Source organism: Hyaena hyaena, unplaced genomic scaffold (genome assembly GCF_003009895.1).
Source record: "Hyaena hyaena isolate Hyena2069 unplaced genomic scaffold, ASM300989v1 scaffold_585, whole genome shotgun sequence".
In the NCBI taxonomy this organism is placed as follows: Eukaryota; Metazoa; Chordata; class Mammalia; order Carnivora; family Hyaenidae; genus Hyaena; species Hyaena hyaena.
The window spans coordinates 1,040,539-1,052,726 of NW_024081217.1; the positions used below are offsets into that span (position 1 = coordinate 1,040,539).

Consider the following 12,188-nt stretch of genomic DNA (forward strand, 5'->3'; position numbering starts at 1 on the left):
TGCTGTTAACTTTCTGCACAAAATATAACCTCGATTTTCTTTTTTGTGTTAAAAATACAGTGCTCGTTATAGAAAATGAGGGGAAGGGGAGAGAAGGGGAAGATTGCTTAGAGTTTCATAATATAACAATAGCCACTTTCTCTTCTCTACTTTTTTTTCTCTTTTCTAAGTTTTTTTTTTTTAAATACCTTTTAAAAGATGATATAGTTACATTAGTGTGTTTTAATGACAGTTGACAGATTCTGGGATATCAATGATTTTGCTTCCTCTGCAGGTTTATTATTATAATGCTCGGACACGTGAATCTGCATGGACCAAACCAGATGGAGTTAAGGTTATTCAGCAGTCAGAACTGACACCTATGCTTGCAGCCCAGGCTCAGGTCCAGGCGCAGGCCCAGGCACAGGCCCAGGCTCAGGCACAAGCACAAGCTCAGGCCCAGGCGCAGGCGCAGGCCCAGGCGCAGGCCCAGGCGCAGGCCCAGGCCCAGGCCCAGGCTCAGGCTCAGGCTCAGGCTCAGGCCCAGGCCCAGGCCCAGGCCCAAGCACAGGCTCAGGCGCAGGCGCAGGTGCAGGCGCAAGTACAAGCACAAGCAGTAGGAGCTTCCACCCCTACCACCAGTAGCCCAGCACCTGCAGTGTCCACTTCAACATCTTCATCCACCCCATCCTCTACCACCTCTACCACAACAACTGCCTCTTCGGTTTCGCAGACAGTATCAAGTGAGTACCAGCCAGCATGTGTTTTTGTTTAGGGGTGAGAGAAATGGACAGGTAGGGACTGCATTGCAAAATGATCTAGTGTTTCAGGTATTATCTTTCATGTTATTTAAAATACGTTTTTGACATTAAGCCTTTTGGGTTAAAAAATAACAGAAATTTCCATCAGTAGAATTCACGTAGCTAAACTGGGAAGTGCAGAGGTAGCTGTTCATGTTGACCAGCAGTAATAACCCTGGGTGCTGTGGGGTTTGGAAAATGAGTATAAGGCTTGGTCCCTGTCTTACAGGGCTTCCAGTTTTTCTAACTGAGGCAAGAATAATGCATGTGAAACAATTAGAGAGTAGTATGCACAGCTATACAGTGGAAATAGAAGATGTAGGAATTCAAGAAAGGGAGAGACAAGTAAGTGGATGTACTGTGGGTATTGAGGTTGACCATGAAGCATATGTGGTAGGATTTGAGTGGATTGGAAAGTAAAGACCAGTCTTTCAGGTAAGGGGAACGTCATAAAAGAGGTCAGGAGATGAGAATAAATACAGTTTATTGGATTGTTAAGAAGTTCTTCTGAGGTGGGGAGGGGGCGTTATATTGGTTAACAGATTGAATAAGAGGGAGACTAGGTTACAGAGAGTTTTATGAACCAAGCAAATGGACCCAGGTTCCAGAGTCTAGTGTGAGTGTTCTGGAAGATTTTCATAGGATTCTTTTTTTGGGGTGGGGGTTAATATTGAATCAGAGGAAGTTACTAGGAACTTTTCTGTAATCTCATTTAGAGGTAGGTAGGTCTTAGAATGGGATACGGGCAGATGAATGAGGAGTGGAGATAGAAATAGTCAGAAAGGTAAGAGAATTTTCTGGTGTAATGTCACAGAGGCCCCAAGGTTGGACCTTTTCTAAAAAGATGGGAGCGGATTAATAGCAGATTTAGGAACAGGGAGAGAAAATTCTTTAATTTGTTTAAAAGATTATCAATATGTATACTATTAGTTCCGGCAGGTTTCTCTTTATATATATGCTGCTATTTAATTTGTAGGCTGAGACTGAGCCCCAGAATATTTAAATAATGATTTTATTGATATGATTATTTGACATAATACTGGTATGAAGATGCCTAGTTATCTCTATAGGTGATTAGAAGTTGGATTATTTATTACCTGGATAATAGATGAGAATAAGAAAAGTACCCTAGCTTCAGGGACTTGGAAATTATTAGTGTTTTTTATCCTGAAAGAAATACATAAATGAGAGAAATTTAATCACAGTAGATTCAAATTTTACTGCATTTGATTGATACAAAAAGTAACTGAAGAGATAAGGTACACCTAATATGGAGATAATTTTTAATGGCTGTACTTGATATTTTTTGGACACCTTGGGGGGAAATGCACTTAATAGGGAGATATAAGTGATGCTTTATAAGTCTTTTCTTTCTCAGCTAGGGTGAATTCTGATAGGGAAGTATAACAGTGACAGTAGCTGCTGGCTGAGGGACTTTGCCTTTTTACAGGCGAGTGCTTCTAAAAACCTGTGTGGTAAGGCAGGAAACTGCCAGTTTTTATGGGGGTACCTGTGGTGATAATGGCAGAAGGTGATTAATAAAACATTGCAGTTCTTTTTGGAGGCTCTGTGTTGCTTATGCTTTGTTCCCTTCCTTCTTAGGAAGGAGAAATAGTAGTACTTTGTTTTAAGGAAGATTGGAAGTGAAACAATTTAACTGTCCCTAATTCCATTTTTATATTGGAGTGGTCGGTCCACAGGCCCATAGCTGTCTTGCTGCTATGAGCTGTTCTATTCAAAACTCCTTTTTTGTCCTTTTTTGCACTACACTTCAGCGATTGGGAGGCTTCTATTCTAAGAACAGAATAGCAAAAGGATGTTCTTTTTACTGCCTTTAAATATTAATTTTGATGGTCTGATTATTCCTGATGTCTGTTTTTATTTCACTTGGTTCAGTATCCTGAAGTGTTGTTCTACTACAATCTTAGTATTTCTCTATCTTTTGCAGTCACTTGTCTTTTTTATTAAGACCTGAGGCTGAATAAGTAGTAGATTTTGAGGCCTAGTGTTTTACTAGTTATTTTAGCAAAAGGAGTTGGTAGGAATTTTTCTGAGCAGCAAGTCCTAGCCACTATAGCATTGTCCTGGTTTCCCACTGAATTCTTTAATTGCCTTTATCTCTTTCCTCTCATGACTCATGGCCACTAATCAAATTTAGAAAATCTTGTGTCAGCAGGAGGAATGGGTTGAGTGAATAACTTTTTGCCATCTCCACTGGTGTTCTTTTCCACTTGAAGTTTGATGCTTTTGTAATTCTCTTCTTTTCCTGACTACAGTACTTTTTTAAAAAATCTTACCTCTAGTAAGATTTACCTCTAGTAACTGTATCTAAATAGTATTACCATAACATTAAAAAAATGTAATTATATGAATTGCAGTATAGACCTGTGGGTAAATGGAAATAAAAATTAAGAAATTTATATTTTAACCCCAGCTGAACATAAACTCATTTTATCCTCTGCAAGTTTGTGAAAAATGCTGCTGAAATCCTGCTTCTCAGGGAAGTTGGGAAGAATAACTAGATATATTTTCAGCCATTACAGTAGATTACAAATGCTAAGTGGTATATTTATGGGACTGGGCAAATGTTGCATGTAATTTGTATTTTTCACACTGTTATAAAATTATATTAATATGATACTGTACCCTAAGGCTAGGTCTATGCTAGACCAACAATTCATTCCTGGGCCCCTGAAGATACTTGTTTGGCCCTGCTGTCTATTTAGCCAAGGTGAGTCCCTCATTAACAAGTATGAAATTGCTCACATCTTCCCAGCCTAAGTGAGTTTTTCATTATTAGGAGCTGAAAAAAGATACAAATTTTGTCAGTTGGAGTATTGGGTGGCTTGTATTAAACAGTGTGCTTTCCTTTAGGATAAAATTGGCATAAATATTGGGAATGCACTGTTTTATTTCATTTAATCTGGTACATTCATTCCTAGTCCAGTACAGGTAGTTGGAAATTTTTCTTTACATCAAAAACAAACAAACAAACAAAACCTATGAAATATTTGTTACCAATGAATTACCAAAATGAGCTTTGTGTTAGAACTAAATGGGTTACAAACAAATAACCAAACTGTTTTATAATACTTGAGTACTGACACTTTTAAAGTATAAAATACAAATTTTATTTATTTTTTGGTCACAATTTGACTTTAAATGTAACTAGAGATGAAATGTTTTATTTTTGATACTTGAAAATAATGTATTAGAATCAAATTACCCCAATTTCACATTCTCCTGGTCTCTCACACTGGAAATCTGAGTTACTATTTTTTTCTTTTCTTTTTGTTTCTTTTCTCTCTCTCTCTTTGTTTTTTGTTTTTTACTTTTTTATTTGAGAGAAATAATTTCTGTAGAGAAACCCAACTTGTTATTTACTTCATTTGTTCATACTCATTCAGTTATTAGTTACTGCATATCTTTTTCTCTCTGTTGTTTTTTGCTTGGACAATTCCAGATAGGTTGAAATTGATTTTCCCACCTCTGTTCTTCCTTTCCTTCCTATTCATCTGCCAGGTTGATTCATCAAATGAACACTGATTCCGTACAGAAATCTTCATTTTGCCTCCCCTCCACCTCACTGACATTCATGAAGTCGCACACATAACACAGGAATGCATTCTTATAAAAAGTTTAAACTCTAATGAAGGATATGTAGCAAAACGTGAAAGCCATACACAGATGTAATGAGTACATACATGTTGGTGTGCATTCTTCTAAGTCTTTTCTCTAGGTCATTTCTCTACTACATTTACATACGTTCTTCCCTTTCCCTACCCAGAAAAGTGCAAACTCCTTAGCCTTCTGTCAAAGTAGTCGTCTTTATGCCTCTGGTCTGCCTTTCCAGCCATAACTCACTGGTTCTTTTGGTATGCCTGGTGCTTTACTAGTCGACTGCTTGCCTTGTATTTTCTAAACATTTCCCTGTTGCTACCTCCATTTTGCTTTTACTCACTTTTCCTATCACTTGCTTATTTTCTCCTTTCACTCTGTCATTGTCCTTGTTGAAATTCTAATCTTTCAAGGCCTGTCATCACGTATATAGTTTTTTCTCTACCCTCTCACAGTTAGAAATGGTCTTTGCGTCTTGATTTATACTCCTGTACATTTATCGCATTTCACTTTATATTTCAGTTAATTTTTATATTTCATTAATTATCTTCAAGCTTCTTGAAGACAGAGACTGTTACAAATTTCTCGTGGTGCATGGAATGGGCTCTTAAATACTTACTGAATGAGTGAATGATGAATGAATATAGTGAAATGGTTTATGAAGGAATGATACATATTTTTGTTTTATCTTTCATCAGCGCCCACAACACAAGATCAGACCCCAAGTTCTGCTGTTTCAGTTGCCACGCCTACAGTTAGTGTTTCAACTCCTGCTCCTACAGCCACACCTGTGCAAACTGTTCCCCAGCCGCATCCCCAGACGTTACCTCCTGCTGTTCCTCACTCAGTACCTCAGCCAGCAGCAGCAATACCTGCTTTTCCACCAGTCATGGTACCTCCGTTTCGTGTTCCCCTTCCTGGCATGCCAATTCCGCTTCCAGGTAAATCAGTAGATGAGAATAGTCCTTTCTAGCTATGTTTTCATATTGTCAGTTAGTTTGTTCTCATGTGTCTGTTGCATTTGAAATTTGCCTTGAATCTCACCTGTTTGAAATGTTTTTAAAAGATTCATGGCTAACTGCAATATTTTCTCTTCAGTTTTGGTAAATGTCCTTTTTTTGTTGTTGTTTACATGTCTTAAAATTAGAGCCACCTTTGAAGCTACACTCATTTTTGGATAATGGCCTAAGTGAATTAAACATTATTATCTTTTCCTGTAACTATGTTCAAATGCAATTTCTTAAAGGATTGAGTCTGTAAAGTTGAGAAATTACAAGTCATTAATAGCTGCTAACTAAGTGAGTGATTTTCTATATTGTGCCCTGTTATAAGCACTTTACATGTAATAACTCATTTTAATTTTTGCAATTATCCTGTGAGGTAGGTACATAGACAGGCTAAATTACTTGCCCATGAACACATAGCTAATGAGTGATGGTGTTGGGATTTGAGCTGGGTGCTCCAGATCCAAATACCATGCTCTTAATAACTGTGTTATAGTGGGAAAAAAATGTGAGTCACTTATAAGAAATTGATCTAGAGCAAAGCCAGAACTTACCCTTGTAACAATTGTGAAGTATAACCTGTACCATTTAAACATTTAAGTAATGCTAGTGAGATTGTGGAGTAGAATTTTCCCTTTGGGGACTCAACAGCGATAGTGTTGGGCATCCTAAATTGAATGCATTTGTTGTTGACACACATTTGTCCCTTAATCCATGGTCTGTTCTCCTAGTTTTACAACTGGAAGCTTTTATAACTTAGAGACTGCAGGTTCAGTTTTTGCTTTGAAATTTGTGGCAAAGATGAATAGAATGTAGGCCTCTTTTCTCCTATTTTCACATTCCTCCCACTATCTATTATTGCCACTTTATATTGTATTAGTTTTTATGTAAGAAGAGGGTTGTACTGCATCCATTTCTTAGATTTGCACATATTTTAATTATCACTGCTTTTCTAATTGTCCTTTTCCTTGTGCCTGCTTGGAAAAGAAGCACTTAGATATTACACCTTAGCAAGAAAGAAAAACCAAAAATTTGAGAATTAGTGGGGTTTTTTGGGTTTTTTTTTTGCACATTGTTGATGTAGTGTCAGATATGCCCAATAAGTGATGTTGAAAAAACTCACATCACTTGAAAGAAAGTAAGAGGAAAACCAAAAATGTTTCATCATACTAGGGATTGCCGTTTTTCTAAATTAAGTTTAAGACAAGCTTCTGGATACTCTTTGGATATACTTTTTGTAGAAAACTTAAGTGATAAATGGAGAATCACTTGACATTGGTCATAGCCTCTCACAGGCTTGGTCAGGGACAGTATTCAGACCAGATACTGGATTCTGAATGATCTGAAGGAGCTTGGGGTTGCTAATTCTGTAGAGAGGGGATTGAGAGATAGCATAGTAATACCGAAGTAATTGAGAGGCTTTCAAAAAGGACTTTGTTTTGCTTTGGAGTTTCTCAACAGGACCAGTGGGTGAAAGGTGCAGAGTAGCAGAATTCATTTCTATAGAATGTTGACTTTTGTCACAACATCTCTTCACTTATATCCCTATTTTGATGTCATGGTCTTCTCTGACCCTCACGACTCCATCTTTAAATTTTAGAATGCATGGTGGTGACCATTTGAGCAGATGAGATGGTGCTTATGAAGTTTGGCAGTAAAAGGCCTTTAGTAAATGGCAGCCACTAATGTCATTTTGTAGGTCATATGGGAGAGAGCTTGAGTTAGATAATGTGTAAAGTTTTGTCCAGGTTGCCAAGATTCTTTAAAGAGAGACTGAATGTCTTCTAGGAAGTAATCATAATACTTGTTTATATAGTAAGGCATCTTAGATACTAATGTTCATTTTCTTATTCTCCTCTCCCCCTTTTTTTAAGGTTTTATTTTTAAGTAATCTCTACACCCAGTGTAGGGCTTAACTCACACCCCAAGATCAAGAGTTGTACACTGTACTCACTGAGCCAGCCAATTGCCTCTCATTCCCTTTTAATTCAGTTCTTGATGTTGCTTTAGTGAAAAAGAAAGAAAAAGAAGACTTGTTTTTTTCCTTCCCAAATCTTTCATATGTAATGGAATTGGTCTCTTTTTTTTTTTTTATTTTATCAATTTTTTTTCTCTGTATCAATTTGGCAGTAAGGTAAACAGGAAGGATTTGGGTATAATTTATCTTGGAACTTTAAGTTCTATCTGTAATAGCAATGTATGACTCTAATGAGAATGATTAAGGAAGAGATAGTCAAAAAAGAGGAAGGAAAGGAATGGAAGAACTGTATGTCAAATATGGGAATAAGAGTTGGAATTGGGGATAGTAAATTGGGTTAGAATTCTAGCACATCTTCTAAGACTGTAAAATCTTATTTGGAATTTAAGAAACTTACTATTAGTGACATCAACTATTCAAAAATCCTAAATGGAATTTTTTCATTTCCTAGTAGAACATAGTTTGAGGATAAAGTTACAGGAAAATTGAACAGACGTTCCCTTGAAATAGAAGATTAAACATTTAGATGTGTGGTAATTTTGTGACTCCTTTTTATGTAATCACCCTCAGAAAACCTTAAGTTTATCATATCTTTTTAGCATGAGAAGAAACATAATATGACCTTTCAGTATGGATTGTGTGTTGTTAGTCAAACACAGGAGTTCTGTGTTGGCCCACTTGGGGTTTAACAATGGCAGTTAGGCCTAAATATACGAATGCATTTGATTTTCTTCTGTTTAAGTTGAAGGGTTAAAATCACTTTTTGGGGGATGGTTTTGGAGAACATTTTTTGAGAATAAAGTTCATACGGTCTAAGAATTAAATTTCTAGTGCTTGCTTAATAGTTTCAGTGGTCCTGCAGATGGCAGTATTTATACTAATTTAAACTTAATATGTGGTGTAACTTCTTAACCAAATGAATTTTTCCATTGCTTTTTTTTAACGTTAGGGAAGACAAGATTATACATATAGCTTAGCTCAGCATGCTTTTTATGACCCAGTGCTTTTGTTTTCATTTCAGAGTTAATAGAAAGCTTAGCTTTAATATTCTTTATTTAAAATAGTAATTAAGAAATTAAAGACATTTTCCGAAAATTGGCAGTATTTTTGTGTGTGTGTGTGTGATCTTAGGTACATTATCTACAAACCCAGGGGTTTAATTTCAGTTTTTACCTGAGTTTAGATAAAGTTCTTTTCCTGTACTTTAGTGGGGAAAATAGTATATTATTTAAAATTTTTATTGGTACCAAACTAGGTTTAGTTTTTTCAGCCAGAACAAATAGAAATTAAAATTCAATCCCTGAACTCCCCCTTTCCTCCTGCCTTCAGCCTTCAGCCTTTTCTTTAAAAGTTTTTTAAATTCACACTTCATTTTGGATTTCTTCACTTAATCAGTCTTAGTTTTCCAGCTTTTTCTTTCATTCCCTTTTTATCACTATTGTAATGAATCATGATGAGTCTTCATTCTTCTAAGAACTGTATGTAATTTCCATTCTTTAGTACAAGTGCTACTCCTTTAGTTGGCTTAAATAATAGAGGTTTCAGAAGCAATCAGCCCATGTAGTCATTAATGTTACTAAAGGGGCTGTATTTAGCAGGTAGCCTGCTTCTACATTGTTTCAAGCCTGTGACATTCCACAGAGCAGCCACTAAACATGGATATTTTGTCATTAGTTGAATGCTACCCTTCTCCTCATCTCTGCCCATTTATTTAAGGCATTACGTGCAGTGGAATATCTGGATCCACTTCATACCTTACTCCATTCCTTCCTCTTGCATCCCTCTTTGTCCTTTCTTATTCTTTTTCTACTTCTGCGTGGTTATACTCCATGCCTCAGCCTCTGCATGCAGTGCCCACTTAGCAGCACAGAGCAAGTGTCTGGTCAGTGTCATGCTGCATCTGCCTTTCACTGGTATCTAAGCAACAGCAGCATGGGTTTGATGTCCTGTGGGAGAATGTCCCACATGAGAACTTGTTATATATAATGAAGGGGCTTCCTTTGTTGAATTTAAACTCTTGAGACTCCTTCAAATATTATCAGAGCTGGTTTGATAAAAAGGTAATCGATGCTATAATTTAGAATTAGTTATCCTTGGATTTGGCACTACTTCCCACAAAATGTCAAACATGAAGAAATTTTACTCCATTCTTGGTCTTTTTCATTGGAAATAGCATTCTAAATTGCAGTGGTAAATTATTTCCCTGAATCCCAGTGGTAGCCGACATACCATGGCAGCTTTCCAACGTATGCTTGCTTATCCATTTTACAGGTGTAGCAATGATGCAAATAGTCAGCTGCCCGTATGTAAAGACAGTCGCTACCACCAAGACCGGTAATTTTTAAAACCATCTTAGTTTGTTTTGTCTGTAAGTTGGCATGGTAGTGAATGTTGTTGTTTATCCTTTTATTTATTTATTTTTGCCCAAGTGAGTGGATTTTTTTATATTTTTCTTTTTAATGAGCAATATAAATGCAGTTGTCATATTTGGCCAACACTTAATTTTCCCAATTGCCTGTAGTATTAGCTTCTTTGGTTCACAAAAGCAAATAAGGTCAGATCACTTTATATCTTAATTTTTGTAATAAGTGTAAACAACTTCATTCTCATACTCATAACATTTAATTTTGTTTTTTTGATGTGTGTTTTTAAGTTAAATATAAAAAAATCATTTCCATGTGTAAAGTGATGTGATTATGCTTGCATGCTAGTGAGTATATGTGTGTGAATATTTGTGTGTAGTATAAATTTACATTTTAAATTAATGAAGATAGCCTCCTGAAACTTATTCTAGAAGAGGCTTAGAGGGTTTTTTTCCCCCAATTTGGATTCATATATCCTTAATTGATATATTTATCAGCTTGTTCAGCTGTCTTGTAAAAGAATATTTACCTTGGCTTATCTTTTAAAAAATGGAAGAAACTACCTTTTTAAGGAAAAGACTAAACCAACGAAACAGTTAAAAGGGACACCTGACTTAATCACTTACATGTTGAAATAGATTTGATAATGACCTCAAGTCATTTACTTTAAAACTGAGAATTTTATTCATATCCTTTTAGGTACCTTAGAACTAGAAAATTATTTTGCTTCAGGAAATATGTTCAGTAAATATCCTTGTTGCCTTGATTTCATTAGAGTTTGAGAAATCCCTTATAAAAATACATTTCTAGTCACATGTAGAGAATGTGTCATGATTTTTATAGTTTATGGTTAAGACTTAACTGTGACCCAAATTTTTGACTGTTCTTAAGATACTTGTTGAGTTGATTTTCTGAATCTAATTGAATTTAGACTTTAGAACTGAACAGGGAAATAGCATTAAGTGAATTACATTTTATATGATTTGTTTTTGTTCCAACTTGCTCATTCATTTATTAGTATTTAATAGAAAGATTTAGCTCATATCTTAAGATTTTATTTTGCATTGCAAGTTGATACTTGGATCTAACTTCTTCTTCCTCTTCTTTTAGGTGTATTGCCAGGAATGGCCCCTCCTATCGTACCTATGATACATCCCCAGGTCGCTATTGCAGCTTCACCTGCTACCTTAGCTGGAGCAACAGCAGTTTCTGAGTGGACCGAATATAAAACAGCCGATGGGAAGACATATTATTATAATAATAGAACATTAGAATCAACCTGGGAAAAACCCCAAGAACTAAAGGAAAAAGGTATAGTTTTAATGACTTGTTGAGACATAGTAAAAACTGTGATGCTATTAACAGAGTGCTATTTAAAAATCTGAGTTACTTCCTTTTTTAGCACATTTGAAGGATTTGCTGGTTACATAGTTGTTGGATTTATTTTTACCGAATTGATAAGCATGTATTTATTTAAAAAGCCAGTTCTACTTACGTGTTTGTCTGTGATTTTTCCATCCATCTAAAATTACAGACACGCGCGCACACACACACACACGCACACACATTTTTACTTTTGTCAGGAATGACATAATTACTTCATTGTGTAATTACTGAGATTGGTTGTATATTGTATGTGTTTTGAAGAAAACAGGAGGCTCCTGAAGTTTTGGATGAAGAAGACTCATAATTTCTTATCACTGTTTCCTGTTTCTAAGTATCTTAGTATCTCATCCTTTTCAGCAAAGTGACTATCGCTAGAAATGATACGTGAATGACTCGAAAGACTTTCTTTCCCTCTGAAATCAGTAGTTCTTTTCGAGTGACAGTTATCTCACGGTAGAGTGAGGAGTTTGAAGTTGACCAGTACATGAGATTAAAATTGATGATACAGAGAAGAACATTTTATCTTTGTGGTTAATAACTTCTAGTTCTGAATATCTTAACTGCTTAAACTCTGAAAGTTCTTGGAAAGTTACAGCAAAAACCATCAAGTGACATTGTCTTAACTTTGTAATAGAAAAATTAGAGGAGAAGATTAAAGAGCCAATTAAAGAAGCTTCTGAGGAACCTCTGCCAATGGAGACGGAGGAGGAAGACCCTAAAGAAGAGCCAATAAAGGAGATAAAGGAGGTAAAGGGCCACGGCCCACTAACCTGGGAGCCAGCACTAATTGTTGGGTACAGTTCACTTGTAATTTGAAAACTCATCTGATACAAGTTCAGTTAATTGTTAAAAATTAACAATTTTAGGGTTCTTTGAAGTTTGTCATTCAGTTTTTCCTTTGAAAGTTGTCTTAAATTCTTTTAATAAACCAAGGCCCATAGAAAGAAAGGGCTTTGGACCAGAGCATGGACCCAATCTCTAGCCTCCTGATTATAGACTGGTACATGATAAAGTTATAAGTACAGTTTTATGTTTGAGGCATGTTATGTTTTATCTGTCT

General features: G+C 36.0%; 1 protein-coding gene across 6 annotated transcripts in view; it reads left to right on the forward strand.

Moving 5' to 3' along the window:
- Window positions 1-12,188, forward strand: part of TCERG1 (transcription elongation regulator 1) — a 60,621-nt gene that overhangs the window by 10,263 nt on the left and 38,170 nt on the right. For 3 of the 6 annotated variants that reach the window (XR_005532560.1, XM_039256686.1, XM_039256687.1), the window contains exons 4-8: window positions 275-722; window positions 5,096-5,338; window positions 9,651-9,713; window positions 10,853-11,053; window positions 11,763-11,875. Coding sequence is in view for 5 of the 6 variants with exons in the window: in XM_039256686.1 (XP_039112617.1) it covers window positions 275-722; window positions 5,096-5,338; window positions 9,651-9,713; window positions 10,853-11,053; window positions 11,763-11,875 (1,068 nt within the window). In the remaining variant the exon portion in view is untranslated. The remainder of the gene's footprint in view (window positions 1-274; window positions 723-5,095; window positions 5,339-9,650; window positions 9,714-10,852; window positions 11,054-11,762; window positions 11,876-12,188) is intronic. The other 3 variants (XM_039256688.1, XM_039256690.1, XM_039256689.1) reach the window with 2 other exon arrangements.